Source organism: Pelobates fuscus, chromosome 6 (assembly GCF_036172605.1).
Source record: "Pelobates fuscus isolate aPelFus1 chromosome 6, aPelFus1.pri, whole genome shotgun sequence".
NCBI lineage: Eukaryota > Metazoa > Chordata > Amphibia > Anura > Pelobatidae > Pelobates > Pelobates fuscus.
In genome coordinates, this window is record NC_086322.1 from 259,104,257 (window position 1) to 259,121,581 (window position 17,325).

Here is a 17,325-nt window from a genome sequence, read left to right on the forward strand (position 1 = left end):
AAATTATTTTTTATTTAAAATCCCCTTTTGTAGGCCCCTATTGATAAGATCATAAAATTTGTTTTTAATTTCACTTGTTGGGTCTTTTTTAAAATTGTATAGGTGACGTGGTCATTTAATAATCTTATGCATTCTGTATGGTAATCTTTTATATCTAAAATGACTATTCACCCCCCCCCCCCCTCCTTATCTGCCAGTTTTAATTACAATGTCATTGTCTTTCTGAAGTTTTTTAGAAAATGTATATTCATCTTTTTTAAGATTTTGTTGATAGTGGTTGGCTTTCTTTAATATATTAATGTCCGACATCACCATTTTCTCATAAGTGGCCATTTCTCCTGAAACTAAATGTTTAGGAAAGAAGGTGGATTTCTCTTTTAGTGTGGTATGTGTGTATTTATCTGTCGTGATTACACTGTTCACAATTGGATTTTTGTGAAAAACATTTTTTAAACATAAAGTGCGTTTAAATTTATTCAGATCCACATAAGTATCGAATTTATTTAGATTCCTAGTGGGAGCAAACTTTAGACCCTTTTGTAATAATTTAATTTGTGTGCAATTCAGTTCAATGGAAGTGAGGTTGAAAATGCCTGCTTACTTTTCAATCTCCTTTTGAGTCTTTATGGGTTGCGTCTGTCTCTCTTTTCTCCTCTGTATGTCCACTCCTCCTCTAATTCCCCTTCTTCCATACTCCTTCGTCTTTTGTTTGGTGATTTTTGGCGTGAGAGGAATTTGTGTTTGCCCTTGTTCCTCAAACTCCTGCACGCATGTGTGATGTGCGGCAGGGTCGGAGTGCTCGGGAGACTCCGGGCGGCGGCTTAGTGACGCTCACGTGGGTTTGTGACGTCACTTCCGCTAACCGCCCGGATAGCTCCAAAACACTTCCGCCACCCACCACTGCGAATAAAAACAAATAAAGGCGCCAAGCACCTCCACCAATTAAAGGTATATACACACATCTCCCTACATAGGGAGAATGTAAACTTTATTGTGATTGGACATGATGCACTTAACTCATTAAAGAACCCAAAAAACATTTAAAAATGAAGATTCAGAGGACCAACATTACAGCTGACTGAAGAAGCTCTATTTTGAGAGTGAAACGCGTATTGGCCATTTTAAAAGACTTATTGAGGACTTTTTTATAGACACATTTTGTTTTTAATTTGTTGTATATCAATACATTTGTTTCACTTTTTAATCCTACTCAAGTCCTTTTTTGGAGCCTCCAAGGAATCTTCATAGGGGTAGTGCCATCCCCACTTGAATTGGCACCAAACTTATATACCTAGAGCCAGGACCAGGTGAGCACCACGTTTATTAACCCATACCAGTTCTTCCGCTGCCAAAATCTACACATTGGTCCATTCTCTTTTATGTCTTTGAGAATTACTCCAAGCGGAAGTAGAAGGGTGGTGCTACCATAATAAGCACACAAGCTTTAATACTGAGCCAGTGTTTCTATATACAGGCTCCTTAAAATTTGAGTGTAGAAGTTCACTACGATATTATTATTGCACCGCCACTTTATATACCATCTGCACTATATTGTATCTTTTTACATGTACTTTATACTGCACCATTGAACGGAATAACGTTTGGTAAGCTGTATATGTGTTTGAGCGCTCCACTTATAGGTGTAGGTCTTTGTCACTTACACTGCACTATAATCTACATATTTGTTTAGTGGAATTGAGTATATCTCCACACAAGTGTATAGAGCTGCCTGTAAATCATTTCACATCTTCTAAGCACTTTGTTACACACATTCCTCTGTAAAAAGAGGTAACCTGTGATTGGTATTCATATAATTGCTAATGTCCAGAAGGGGAATAGGGAGGAGAAGAGAGGGGAGAGGGATACTAATTTTATTGTAGATTTTTTTCTTCTCCCCTCTCTTTCTATCACCCTCATTTCTCTTTGGTTATGGGATATGTTTAAGGGAGGGAAAGAGAAAAAAAAAAATCCTATAACAGAAATGAAGTTTGGCATAAAGCTACTCAAACTTATTTTTTTTTTTATTTGTTTACAAAAGATAAAATGTTTACAAAATACTGTGTTTAGAACAATGAAAGTTGTGTAGATTTGTACAGATCATTTAAATAGTTAATATGGGTGATTTATATATGAGCAAATTCTATTTACTGATGTAATTTGTTGGGATTTTTTTTTCTTGTCCAGTTTTGCATTTTAAAAATATAAATATAGCTTTAAACAGGGGCCAGTTCACGGTACCTCAGACACTGTTGGGGGCCGGACTATATAAAATATGAACAAATTCCTATGCACACACACGCAAACATACTGACATACATAAACAGACTTACACAGATATATATACACAGACTGAAATACATACACAGCTAATTGTGCTTACTTTTTTGCAGGAGGATGGCTGATGGGAGTTGGCGTGTCCTGCGGAGGGAGGAAGTGGCCATCAGCCCTTTTTTTTTTTTTTTTTTTTTAAAGGGGCCCGGTCGCGCTATTGCAAGGCCGCAGCACTGACCGGGCCGGGTTCGAGGACCTCTGCTTTAAAATATACATGGAAATCAAATTTATAATTACAAAATTAGTCTTTACAGCACTGCTTTTAGAATAAATTAGTCCAAAAGATAATCACAGATAGACTTATAGAAAAATTTTAAAAATATATACCGGTATATATTTTAAACAATTTTTCTGCTCGTCAAAACTCGAAAGTACACAAAAATCACTAGATATATTTGCTACGACAACATGAATAAAGGATAACGCTGTGAAGACAAGCAATTTTGATAAAGTACGGCACTTTTATTAGATTACACTTTGAAACATATAGACCAAATATACCTTTATGACAAAATAAGATCTGCAGTTTTTTTCTCCCCTTAAATGGGCTGCTAATGTGTGCCATTTAATTCTAGCCATAGGCAATGCAAGGAAACTGGACTTTTGTAATTTGGAAGATCTAAATACATGCATTTTGCTCTTGGAGGAAAAAAAAAACAAAAAAAAAAAAACTCCACTGCATGTTGTTGAAGTGTTACTTAAGTCCATATCTGGAAGATTGTTTGCTGGTTGAGGAGAGAAATTCAGGAAGACCTCTTTTCAGTTAGTTTTTTTATTTTAGTGGTCTCTTCATCCGCTTCAAAAAAATAAAACCAATCATAAACCGCAAACTATATGTAAACAATTGTCAGTATTTGCTTGCAGTTAGCGGCAGGGGGAGTAGGCAGTTAAGTGAGAAAGCCGTTTTGAGATGAAAATGGAGAGTTTAAGTATCAGATAGTTTTATCGCTTATTGAGAGCGCGTTAAGGAAAAGCAGAGTAATAGTCAATTATTCTCTAATAAGTCAGATAAAACCTGTAAACGGTGGTTAATAAAGCCGATGCATACAAAAAAAAAAATTAAAATATCAGTTTCATTGCTTGTTGAGAGCAGATTGTGAGAAACCACAGAATGGTGATCAATTATCCTCCCGCAAGTCAAATAAAGCTTGTGAGCAAAATAAAGCAAATGCATGAATTAAAAAAAAAAATAAAACCCTTTTAGCAAACCTTTTTATCAAAGGCAAATTGCAGAAGTTGTTGGCCTACATTAAAATGTAGCCAACGTAAGATAGCAAGCATTAACGGTTGAATATCCCTGCCTCTTCCTAAACCAGCATGTAGAAATAAGCTAAAGGTGTTAGTTGGGCATGGTAAAGCAGGTCATGCCTTTTGTCCAATTTCCTTACATTAATTGTAGTCAGATTTAGCATTTCAATGTCCTTGTCTCTTCCAATAAAGCAAATACATGCCCCCCCCCCACAAAAAAAAAAAAAACACAAAAAACTTCAGCAGATCGATCACATGCATAGCTCATACGTTACATTCAAACGTATTTACATATTTGCCCTAAGATTACTTCCCATTAAGACCTGGAGTATTCACTTTTGAGAATAACCCCCCCCCCCCCCTCCAGCAGACACACTAAAACTACAATTGTGACAAACCACAACTTTGTCACCAACATTGTGGTATAGATCTCTAGGGACTGCTCGCTCATGACATACAGTACCCCGGTAGACTTTACTGAATGATGGTAGCTTCACTCATTAAAGTCGAGAGACTGAAGTATCTCCACAATAGGAGACCTCACTTTGCTGGTGAGAAAATGCTTCATTAACTTTGCTCTAGTAAGTGCACATTTAGGGATTTATGTGCCAGACAGCACTCTTACCGGAAAGTCTTCAAGCAGTTTAACCTCAAAGCTGTTTCCACCTGCAATCTCAGGAAAGCTTTTCCAAACCAGTTTTGTGAATGGGAAGTCACCGATTGGTTTGATAGCGGTCATTTTGCAAAGGTACTCTACACTTCCTGAAAATGACAGCTGAAATTACCACTTGAAGGCAACTTTGGGTTTAAACTGGTTACTTCCTGGTTTGTTTCACCAAGTTAAACAAAGGCAGCAGTTGCACAGAGCACCTGCCTCACCAAGGATGATCAATGCATTGGGAAATGGATTCGACAGCCACAGAAAGTCTGGCCTGGAATGTGCAGAGGAAACAGAACTGTGGCATTTGAAAGCAGTTTAATCATACCTCCAATGCATGGGGGGTGGGAACGGGCAAACCCCAACTTTAATTTGTGCTATATCAACTAAACAGTTTTTAGAGTTTGTATTTGAGCAGTGGAGTGCAACTTGAAGTTTGTTAGTACTTTGAGATCTTTATATAAATTAACTTTGGTACACCTCCCTGCCAGTCAGCAGAGTTAAAAATGAGCAGTTCACACAAATAAGATTTTAAAGTTTATTAAAAACTCATTTACAAAAGAAAAGAAAATAAAAAGTTACAAACATTGAATCAGAACTGTCCTGTGATGCACAGAAAAACTTTACATTGATGTGTACGCAAAGCAGGTCTCAAGGTCTTGTTGGCCTCATTCCTGGTGGTGGGGGTCCTGTAAAATACATTCAGATAAGATTGAGATTTGTTAGAAATACAAGATTTATAAGACTGTTTGAACAATTTCAGGATTGGTCAATCCACTAAATGTAAACTTTTATATACCAAATATAAAGCAATTATCCCCTTAAGGACTGAGGCAGTTGTATGTGTTCAGGTCAAAACAAGACTGAATTTGCGCTATATACATCTGTTCAACTGTAATTTACCTCTTTCATATTAAGTGCACCCACATGTATTATATATGATCATTTTACTCAGGTGAAACAGTGCTTTCATGTCACATATCAATTTAATATGAATAAAATATTAAAGTGAGAAATGAGTTTAGTTCTGCATGGCTTTTTTAAAAAAAATTGAATGCTAATTTTGGCCACAAAAAGTAGCTAAAAAAAAAAAAAAAAAAAAAAAAAAAAAAAGGACATAACCCACTTGCAATACCTTTGGTGTCTACTTTTGCAAATGGTATGCCATTCTCAGGGTAGTTCTCATTCCTAGGCAACCATACAGTCTCAAAGCAACATAACCAAATCTGGCTATTTTCAATGTGAAAATGCAAGCCTTATATTAGACTAACTTTCCAAAACACCATAAAACCTGTACATGGAAAAAAAAAAAAAATGAAAAAAAAAGTTTTACTTGGGAGACCTTGCTGAACACAAATAGGGTTTCAAAACAGTAAAAAAAAAATATAGGGGGGCGTGGCTTGGCTGCCGATGGAGTAGGACGCAGGAGACCAGAGCTCCTAGGCCCCAACCCGCCAAAGCCCGATAAAACGCAGCGAAAATTGCAGACTTTATGGGGAGAACCAAACGAGGGGCCACCCCCAAACCTCCGCACACACACGGGACCCAAACACCGGGCCCGATGGATGACTCTCTACCCCGCTCACCCTGGGGAGACCACGCGACGAAGGCAAGATGGCGCCCTCATCACCGGGACCTAGCAGTCCGGCAGACTCCACAAGGAGCTCCCCAAGGGGAGATGCCCTTTCCCAGCTGTCCGCAGACCTCGCAGCCATATCAGCAAATATGCTCACACGCAAAGACAAAGCAGACCTTGTTGCGGAGCTCCGCACCGCGATCCGAGAGGAAATCACGGCAGTTCGGAGGGATCTTGCGGCCTTGGAGACGAGGGTGGACGCCCTGGAGGAACACCGCTTGCACACCACCAATCACTCGCAGGCAGCTGATCTAGCAACGTCGAGGCAAGGTAACATGCTCCTAGACCTCAGACGACAAACGGAGGACCTTGATAACCGAGGGCGCCGCAATAACATCCGGGTGCGCGGCCTACCGGAATCCGAGGGGGAGACACCCCATGAGCTCCTGACAGGCCTGTTCTCCCATATCCTAGGGGGAGAGGCCCCAGCAGACTTCGGCCTGGAAAGAGCCCACAGAGCATTGAGGGCCCCACGCAGAGATGGCTTGCCCAGGGACCTAATCTGCTGCTTGCAGTCCTTTCAACTGAAAGAAACCATCATGAGGGCTGCCAGATCGCAACACACCATCAGATACAGGGAAGCCCAAATATCCCTATACCAGGACTTATCCACGCTCACTTTGGATGCCCGACGAGCACTGAAATCCGTAACCAGCCTCCTGCGGGAGAAGAGGATCCCATACAAATGGGGGTTCCCATTTAGCCTACAAGCTAGAGTGGACGGGCAATGGCATATTATGAGATGGCCTAACGACACTCCCCGATTTCTACGGGCCGTTGGCCTACCACCCATGACGATCCCAAACTGGATATTGGACTACCCACCGACTCGCCCCACTGGACCCACCATCCCGGCGGAGAATCTTTTTGATGACCACACAAGCCCGCGCCCGAGACGGGGCGGCCCTGTAGTTCCGGAGGAATAAACGAGAAACCACTTTGCACTGACCCCGGGCTGTTACTACACCACGAGACGCCGGATCCCTGCACCATAAGCGGAGATGAACCTGCCCAACACCTGCCCCCCTTGCCGTAAAAGCCCAGTTACACCATGTGAAGCAGACTCCATCCGAACTGGTATGCACTACATACACACTCCACCCCCGCCATTCATACACAGGCCCGGGATTTATGCCCACTTGGGAGGGGAGAGGGTATGCGAAGAAGGGAGTCCATGGCGGCACCGAGATGGAGACTACCCCCTCACAGTAATAGCACCGATAAGGGGGAACCAGCATAGGTTGGGGGGGGGGGAAGGGCCCATGGAGGGGGATGGGGATTCCACCCGGGGTTATTGGTTGTCACCAAGCTGAGGGGACATTGCTGCCCAAACCCGACAGGGCCGTTGAGTCCGGAACTGCTCGATGATCTAGCCAGACCCTGAACTCTCCCCAAAGGACCTAACATGAGACACTCGGTGCTCGCAGCCGTTCAACCTTATACAAGGCGACCCGCGGGTACTAGGCCCTAAGGCGCGCAGCTCACGTCAGCCTTAACGGCTAGACTGATCCATGGCCAAGATTAATTAAGAATGGGTCACCCAGACACAAAAACTCAGACGATACGCACTAAAATGGCCTGGATTAGAACAGATGAGCCTACTTACGACTATGAAACCCTGTGATCATGTATTATGGTTAGGCATTGACATAGGGCGGGGGACCAAGGGGTACGAGAAGGCCCATGACTCAGTACACTACGAATAAGCAATGTAGGGAAACACACCCACCGCACCCCTATGACCTGGAGGGCCTCCCGCCGCTACCACAGTTAATAGCAGGCTTGCCAGTCTGATCATGCCCCTACAATGATGCAAATCAACTCCCCCCTTTTTAAACCATCGGAACGCCAATGGAAACTCAACGAGTCCATCCTGGCGGATCTGGTGATCCGTACCGAGGCACACCAGACCATCACTCAATACTTTGAACTTAACGAGACCCCTGACATGCCCCCGCTGACTCTGTGGGAAGCACATAAATGTGTAGTCCGGGGGCACTTTATATCCAAATGCACCCACCGCAAGAGGGAAAAGACACGCCGCACCACAGACCTGACAAAACGGATCGCAGACCTGGAATGCACCCACAAACAGACGTTAGACAACACCACCTATCTCCAGCTAACAGAGACCCGAAGGGAGCTTAGAGACCTCCTCGCTCAGGAACACCTACACATACTGAGGAAATCATCCAGGTTCTTCTACGAGTTCTCCAATAAGAGCGGGAGACTCTTGACACAAATGCTCCGAACCAAGAGGAGGGCCCAACACATACACAAGCTTCAGACACGGGCGGGCACCCACACCAGCATGCCCAAAGGAATCATGGAAGCCTTCAGATCCTACTATACAGACCTTTACAACCTTAATCCGCCCTCACAGGACGCCCCGAGTCGGACCCAACTCCAGAATATAACAAACTACCTATCGAAACACATCACCCGCAAGATAACTCCCGAAATCGCAGAAGACCTGGACAGCCCCCTGTCACTGGAGGAATTGACCCTGGCACTAAAATGCTCAAAAACGCACCGAGCTCCGGGCCCGGACGGTCTCCCGCTCACATACTTGCGATCGTTCCAGGACATACTCCTACCGAGACTCCTCACGGGCCTTAACTCCATAAGAGATGGTGGGAGCTTCCCCACGGACTCCCTGGCGGCGACAGTCACGGTCATTCCCAAGGAGGGCAAGGACCCCACCATCTGTGCTAACTACAGGCCTATCTCGCTATTGAATGCCGACCTGAAATTATTCACCAAGGCCCTTTCCCTGAGGCTGGCACGAATAATGCCTGACCTGGTCCACCCGGACCAGGTGGGCTTTATCCCAGGAAGAGAAGCCAGGGATGACACCATACGAGCCCTTAATGTCATTCACGTCGCCAGGAAGTCCAACAGAGCGACGGTACTCATATCAACAGACGCCGAAAAGGCATTCGACAGGGTGAACTGGAGGTTTATGGCCGAAACGTTGCGGCATATGGGCCTTGGACCACACATGCGCTCTTGGGTCTCCGCGCTTTATACCACCCCGACTGCGAGGATCAGAATCAATGGAGCCTTGACAAAGGCATTCCCTATCAGTAACGGCACACGACAGGGATGCCCCCTGTCCCCTCTCCTGTTTGCCCTCACCCTGGAACCGTTCCTGGAGGCGGTCAGACAGGACGGGGGTATAGCGGGGGTCCAAGTGGGCGGAGAGGAACATCGGGTGGCGGCATACGCCGACGATATGCTCTTCTTTCTAGAACAGCCACTAATATCTGTCCCCAACCTACTGCGGGCATTTGAGACCTACGGACGACTCTCCGATCTGAAGCTAAACATCGACAAATCCGAAGCCATGACAATATCAAGAGATGAGGACCTCGAAGCCTGACTCAGCTCCCAATTCACGTTCTCTTGGTGCACATCCAAACTTCGCTACCTGGGCACCTGGCTGCCGAAAGATCCATCACAACTATACCCACTGAACTTCCTCCCCATCCTGGTGTCCATACAACAAGACCTGGCGCGCTGGACGGGTCTCTACATATCGTGGTTCGGTCGCATTAATGCGGTTAAGATGAATATCCTGCCTCGGCTGCTCTACTTATTCGCAACCCTGCCAACAAGGATCCCTGGAGCCTTTTTCCGGTCGGCGGAGACGGCCATCCGAAGATTCGTATGGAATCAGAGACCGACCCGACTCCGCAAGACCACACTAGAACGCCCCAAAGCTGCCGGGGGGGGTGGGGTTGCCCTCCCTCCTCGCCTACCATCAAGCAACCCACTTACATAGAATAGTAGACTGGCACGCCCACCCTAGCCCCAGACGATGGGTACAGATGGAGACGACACAGCACCCAGGTACCATCCCGTCCAGACTCTGGCTGGGAAGACTAACCTACACCGAACTACAGACGGGCAACCCCATCATTGATGCCACACTCAAAACTTGGTGCTCTCTTAGATACACCCGTCAATTGACGACCACCCCAAACCCCCTCACCCCAATCACCTATAACCCCAACCTGGCAGGAGGCCTCCCCCCCGCAACCTTCAAAAACATCCAAAGGTCAAACTGGATCTACACGCGGCAATGGTGCACGGGAAATGCACTCTGGCCACTGATGGACCTGATGGAAGGACGACTCCCCACACTACTGGACGCGTTTCACTACCACCAGGTGAAGAGATATTATACATTACTGCCCGGTAAAACCCAACTCAACAGGCAACTCACTGAATTTGAACGAATGTGCACAAACAGGACACACATCGAACACGGGATCTCCCGGATGTACAGTATACTTCAGGAGTCGGAGGACAAGGGCAGGCCAGCCTATGTTAGCAAGTGGGAAGAAGAGACCGAAACCCAACTTACGGAGCAGGAGTGGGTGAAAATATACCAACTCACACACAAATGCTCCGTAAGTTCAAAGTTCCAGGAAACAAACTACAAAGTATTGACCCGATGGTACCAAACACCGGAAGACCTCAGACGCATGCGAGTCTCCGACACAGGGGAATGCTGGAGATGTGGATCCGAACGGGGTACCCACATACACATATGGTGGACATGCCGGCACATCAAACCATACTGGCAGATGATCCACTCAAAGATCAGGGAGATTACAGGCTCAGACATCCCCCTACAGATGCTCCTACACCACACACCCATACCAATATGCACATACAAAAATTCCCTCACCATTCACTTACAGCAGCGAAAACCCTTATACCACTACATTGGAAACGCACATCGGTCCCCACATTCCAACAATGGGTGGATAGAGTCGAAACCATCTATGACATGGAGATCATGACCGCTTCCCTGCAGGGGCGCTCCGACAAGTGTGCTCTTAGGTGGTTCCCTTGGAAATCATATCTGTCAAACAGGACGGCATAAGCCGCCATTCGAAGCCACACAAGGGTAAGACACCCGAGACGTGGCCACCAACGGCCCGCGAGTGGACTGCTGTTGAGGGGCGCTGTGGGCATGGTCACGCGGGCCGAGGGGTCAAAGGCCGGATACCCCCCTGCCTAACCATCCTGATCCCCGGAACCCCCCCCCCCCCCAAAAAGCAAACTACTTGGACTAATAAACCGTAGAGACATCCCTACTTACCCTGTCCCGCTCCCCATCCTAAGACTATACCCGCTAACCCCTGGGACTGACGGGACTATGACCCACCCACTGTAAGCCATGACATATGGAGCTCCTCTACTAAGCCCCTCAGTTCCATGTACACAGAAGGGAACAGGTTACGCAAACCCCAGACCTTGATATCGTTTTCTTACAACACCCACAGTTTTAACCTACCCTGTTGGATTAACCAACAAAGTTATATAGTTACATAAAAACTGGATAGAATGGTAACACGACCTGTGCCTGGCACTAGACATTGTTAAAACTCAGCTATTGTGTATAATCTACTGTTGTAACACCTGAGACACGGCTCTTGCATGAGCCTGCAAATTGTCTATACTACAAATTCTTGTATTAATTGACTGTACCATTCGAAAAAAATAAAGAATTACAAAAAAAAAATGAATATATAGTCTGTGAAAGTGCCGTTTGGGTGGGGAAAAAAAAAAAAAACTAAAAAATATGCACTTTCACAGACAATATAATTGTTGTGATGTTTTACGGTTTTGAAACACATTTGTGTTCAAAGTCTCCTGGGAAAGTTAGAGGGCTTGAGAACCAAATTCTTTGGGTTGTCAGACAGGTCCCTCAAACTAATGAAATGTAAAATTATATGTAGCTATATATAAAAGTGATGTATTTTTATAACATTGTTCTAATTGCATTTTGATTTGAATATATGTATAATAAAGTATCGTTGGAACAAAATTAAACAGGTATATATTTTTTTTAGTTTGTTTTTATTTCTCAATTGAATTATATATAAAATATTATGCTATGCAATATATTAAACTTAAAATACACTTTTAACAATGATGCATATTAAAGTACTTTGATATATACACATATGATCCAAGTACTTTATACGGTTTAACTTTAACAATCCTTAAGGGGGTTACGGGTGAACATGCCACATGTGGAGCTTTGTGGTCAGAAGTTACTGTGTAGTTATCGCATTCACCGTGTTTATATAAAAAAAAAAAAAAAAAAAAAAAACCAAAAAAAACACGTGGTTTACATAGAACAGTTAGTCACATTACTATAAACGATATTTACCTCGCATGCCAGGTGGGGGAGGCCTCATACCAGGGGGTGGCATTCCCATGGGTCCTCCTCTGCCTGGAGGCATACCCATGGGCGGGCCCATTGGTGGTCTCATGCCTGGTGGTGGTCCCATCATACCTTTGAGGTGATAAATGAATTGTGTAAATGACAACATTCATGAAGAAAAACAGAAGTGTCAAATTGAAAAACAAAAACAGAAGTGTCAAATGGACCTCAGGGTAATCCTGCAAGTTCATCAAATACATCAGGCAAGCACATTGTCATCACTGGTCCAGATTTTGTTGTAAAGTTAAATCTTTGTTTCTTGTTACCTGGAGGTGGTGCTCCTCTTCCCATGGGAGGTGGGGGCCCTCCACGACCACCTGGAGTATATTGTGTTGGAGCACCCGCAATACTAGCTGTAGCTGCTGCAGCAGCTGCAACGTTTCCACGGCTCTGAGGAGTCATCACCTGGAAAGAGGAAGGCCATCAAACTATTAATGTGTAATGTTGACATACATGACACTTACACTAAGATTCATTTGTAGAGCTCTATGTAACTCACATACTGCATTAAGTGTTCTGTATCCCCATACCATCAGACTGACTTTGGGTTAGTTCACCCAAAATTTCTATGCTACTGGATATCGAAAAGCTCGATTTACCTGTTGCGAAGGTCCTCCCACACCACGGACAGGTCCTGCCAATCCAGCAGGTGCTTGAGGCATAGGAGCACCAGCAGGCACACCTCTCCCAGCTGCTCTGCCTACACCAGGTCCACCTGCAGCTCCTGCAAGTGGTACTCTTGCAATGCCAGTCTAAAATAAAAAAATAAAATTAAAATTAAGTCAGCTTTAATTTCTTGGCTTTTGAAGCTCTAGTAAAGAGCAAGGAAAACTAAAGTCACCAAGACCACTTCAGCTCAATGAAGTGGTCGGGTTCAGTGTCCATGTCCTACTGTGTAAGTTGCAGTTTGAGAAAGCAAACAAGTTTATTACAAGGATACACGATTTATTGGCACTCATTTTATTAATTTTGTAATTTTCTGGCACTCATTTTATTAATAACGTATCACCAGCAAATGCCATAGCGCTGTACAGTGGGATAGCAAGTTAATTTCAAATTTACCAGCTGGATAAACCAAAAGGCTTCAGCTTTTCATGCAAGATTACTGCAAAATGTTTAACGAATTTCGTTTTTTGTTTTTTTATACATACATCTTTTGGTGGGGGTCCTTCTACAGTCATGGATACCAAGTTTTCTCCGCGTAGTAAAACCAGTCCAAGAACCCTTTTCTCCTCACGTTCTGGCTGTTTAGAGTTCTTGGGCCTGAAAAATAAAGTTAGAGATTCAAGAACTTTGTGTAGAAGGAAAGACAGGGAAAAGAAACAAGGGGGATTGTGTGCCATAAGTTACTAATATTGTAAACAGTCTCTTTGTAGGCCAAGAAGCTTCACTGCCTTGGGTCTTTTTTCATATATAGTGCATAACTTTGTACATTTTAAACAGGGGTTTGAATGTTATGGTTTATTGGTCTCTTTTCCATAACTCTGAAAAATGTAATTAGATTTTAGTTAATCTTTAGATACTTACTTAATCTTTCTAAATTCATCACAATCACAGAGGATGAGGTTCATGTGTTTGTCAAAAGCTTTAAAGGTTCCAATAAAGATGCGTCCATCTTGAAGGATACAGCGCATCCTGAAATCAATGTGCTGCAGCATCTTGCTGCTTTTTCCCACCGTCTGAAAGATAAACACCAGATTTCAAAGATCAGCCCAAATGTTATACAACATAAAATGAACATTACAAGTTACATGTCACTGGACCACCAAGCCCACATCACAAGTAGTCCATACAGATGTGTCAGTATTTTCCCCAGTGTTTACATAAAGTAACACTATAGGTTCAGGAACACAAACGTGGAAACCTTTGTGCCCCTTAAATAAGGCACAAACATACCTTTAACCCAGCGCCGGCTCTGCCCCAATCCACCTACCGTGTTTCCCCGAAAATAAGACCTACCCCGAAAATAAGCCCTAGCTGAATTTTCGGGGTGGGCTGCAATATAAGCCCTACCCCGAAAATAAGACCTAGGCATTTTACCTTTGCGGCCCGGCGGGACTTCCTTCTTCTATGAGGAGGAGGGGGAGGAGCGTTGCGGGCCGCGGCATCGCGCAGCGTGATGATAACGTGCGCAGCGTGATGACGACGTGCGCAGCGCCGTCAGTCTGCCTTCACGGATCTTCAGCGGAAGGATCCATTCCGGGCGGTGAGGCACCCAGTGGTCGGACTCTTTGAACTGTGAGTAGATACCGGTATTTTATGTCTGGGACTTAATTAATTAAAGGGGGGGGTGAATTAATTAAAGGGGGGGTGAATTAATTAAAGGGGAGGGTGAATTAATTAAAGGGGGGTGAATTAATTAAAGGGAGGGTGGATTAATTAAAGGGGTGGTGGATTAATTAAAGGGGTGGTGGATTAATTAAAGGGGGGTGAATTAATTAGAGGGGGGATGTGAATTAATTAGAGGGGGTGTGGATTAATTAGAGGGGGTTGTGGATTAATTAGAGGGGGTTGTGGATTAATTAGAGGGGGTTGTGGATTAATTAGAGGGGGTTGTGGATTAATTAGAGGGGGTTGTGGATTAATTAGAGGGGGGTTGTGGATTAATTAGAGGGGGGTTGTGGATTAATTAGAGGGGGGTTGTGGATTCATTAGAGGGTGTGTGTGGATTAATTAGAGGGGGGTGTGGATTAATTAGAGGGGGGTGTGGATTAATTAGAGGGGGGTGTGGATTAATTAGATGGGGTGTGTGGATTAATTAGAGGGGGTGTGTGGATTAATTAGAGGGGTGGATTAATTAGAAAGAGGGTGAATTAATTAAAGGGGGGTGGATTAATTAAAGGGGTGGTGGATTAATTAGAGGGGGGTGTGGATTAATTAAAGGGGGTGGATTAATTAGAGCGGGTGGATTTATTAAAGAGGGGGGGTGGATTAATTAAAGGGGGGTGGATTAATTAGAGGGGGGTGGATTTATTAAAGGGGGGTGGATTAATTAGAGGGGGTGGATTAATTAAAGGGGGGGTTCAATGTACATACCGGTAACGTAAATAAATAAGCCCTACCCTGAAAATAAGCCCTAGTGTGTTTTGTGTGACTAAAATTAATATAAGACCCGGTCTTATTTTCGGAGAAACACGGTATGTGGCTGTCATTGATGATCTGAGCCAGGAATGCATGGCATGGAGCAGAGCCAAACACCCTGGCCAATCAGCATCTTCTCATTCTTTGAAAACAGCACATCCATTATAAAAGTGTTCAGCATCTCCACACTGTGCAGCACTCACCCAGAATAGACCTCTAGTGGCCATCTGAGTGACTACCACTGGAGTTGTCCCTAGGAAGCAGTGTAAACACTGCCTTTTCTCTTTTAAAGGACCACTATAGGCAGCTCAATTATGTGGTCTGGGTGCCATGTCCCTCAAGGGTTAACCCTGCCTGCTGTAAACATAGCCGTTTCAGAGAAACGGCTATGTTTACCTATGGGTTCATCCAGCCTCTAGTGGCTGTCTCATTGACAACCGCTAGAGGCACTTCTCACCGATTTTCACAGTTGAGAATGCTTTCCTATGGACTGACTGCGTGCGGCTCAAGCCACGCATGCAGCCGATGACAGAAAAGGAGGCAGAGAGTCCCCACCGCTAAGGGAGCCCGGCAGTAGAGAAAAGGTATGTGTTTAACCCCTTCCTCACCCTAGAGCCCAGCAGGAGGGGGACCCTAAGGGTGGGTGGGACCTAGACACCCTATAGTACCAGGAAAACAAGTATGTTTTCCTGGCACTATAGTGGTCCTTTAACAAACTACATACTATACTCACCAGAACTACATTACGCTGTAGTTCTGATGACTCTAGTGTCCCTTTAAAAAGGAACACTCTAAACATGATCACTCAAAAGCACTGTAGCTGTCCTGACACAGGGAGTGTCCCAGCGCCTGCCCGTTGCAAACCATCAAAACGGTTTGCATTCTTTCCTGGTGTCCACTCCCTGGCTCTACTACCGCTGCAAGAGAGTTACAATCTCTGGCAAAAAAAAAAAAAAAAAAGCTCTCCTGTTGCAGATGTGTGTAGCAGGGAGAACTCTGTAAGGACACCGTTTAGAAGTTATAGCTCAAAAATCAGTATATGCAGTGTGGACAGACACTTAATACTTTGAACACTTGCAGCAGTAAGGTGAAGCATAGGATACAATTTAGATTATTTTTTTATTATTATTTCAATATATTAATTCAGGTACTTATACCTTTACCTATAACTTATAGGTGAAGGTAGAAGTATCTGAATTTGAATATATTAAAAAGTATTTGTCTATATGCCACTGAGCCCTACATTTCAGCATGCCTAATAAACATTAGTTGATAGTAACAGTCAGCTAATAGCCTCCAGTTATCTTCGTGTTGGTAAATCAAGTTTGAACCCAGAGATCACTAGAAAGCAGAGATAATAAATCGTGTTAAAGTCAGGGCTAAGCTTCCCCCAACACCCGCTCCTGCTTGGAGGCCAGCCGGGCCGTATATACAGGCTTTGTTTATCACATGCACAGACCGTGCATTCTGGAGGGAATCCATGGTCCCTGTAACATTGCCCTCTAAGCTGAATTCCTAAACATGGAATAACCTCAGTCAACAAATACAGGCTGCCCAACAACAAGCACAACCCCCACTAACAATCCCCCCATTACTTACCATGGCTGCACCGAGGATGCTGCGGATACACAGCCGATTCGGGAAACAAAAAAATTGCGCCTGGGAGATTCACTCCAGCGGCGGCCTAAATACCGGAAGAGCTAGTCTGAACCGGAACTAATTAAAGGTAAACGCATCCGAGACGAGACTTTGTTGGTTTCAGCTCGTTTTTAGAGGCAGTGACCTCTGCAGGTCGGAAAGGGTAACTGCAGCCAAAGGGCTTTTAAAAAACAAAACAAACACTGTGGATGTGTAAAAGCAACACCTAAAGGTGTGATGTACATAAAAGGGAAACAGATACATCACTTCTCTGAAATAAAACACAATCAAATAAAACATTAAGATTTGCATGTCACTAGTCTTGTCCAATTTTCATGTGATGCTCCTTTCTTTTTTTTTTTTTTTTTATTAAAAATGTATTAAAGATTTACAGGGTTATCCATTAAAATGTGAATTCAAAGTGAATTTCAAATGTAAAGTAAAATAATCAGATTGAAAAAATTCTCTAAATTAGCTATGTTTCTGGTT

General features: G+C 44.0%; 1 protein-coding gene across 1 annotated transcript; it reads right to left on the reverse strand.

Annotated features, from left to right (window-relative positions):
* Positions 1 to 4,761: 4,761 nt before the first annotated feature.
* On the reverse strand, positions 4,762 to 16,911 carry SNRPB (small nuclear ribonucleoprotein polypeptides B and B1). Its single transcript, XM_063425422.1, has 7 exons — positions 16,798 to 16,911; positions 13,645 to 13,796; positions 13,269 to 13,380; positions 12,717 to 12,869; positions 12,384 to 12,522; positions 12,064 to 12,189; positions 4,762 to 4,926 (listed from the first exon to the last, which is right to left on the reverse strand). The coding sequence occupies exons 1-7, from the start codon at positions 16,798 to 16,800 to the stop codon at positions 4,889 to 4,891; spliced, it is 723 nt and encodes a 240-aa protein (XP_063281492.1). The 5' UTR covers positions 16,801 to 16,911; the 3' UTR covers positions 4,762 to 4,888.
* Positions 16,912 to 17,325: the final 414 nt, after the last annotated feature.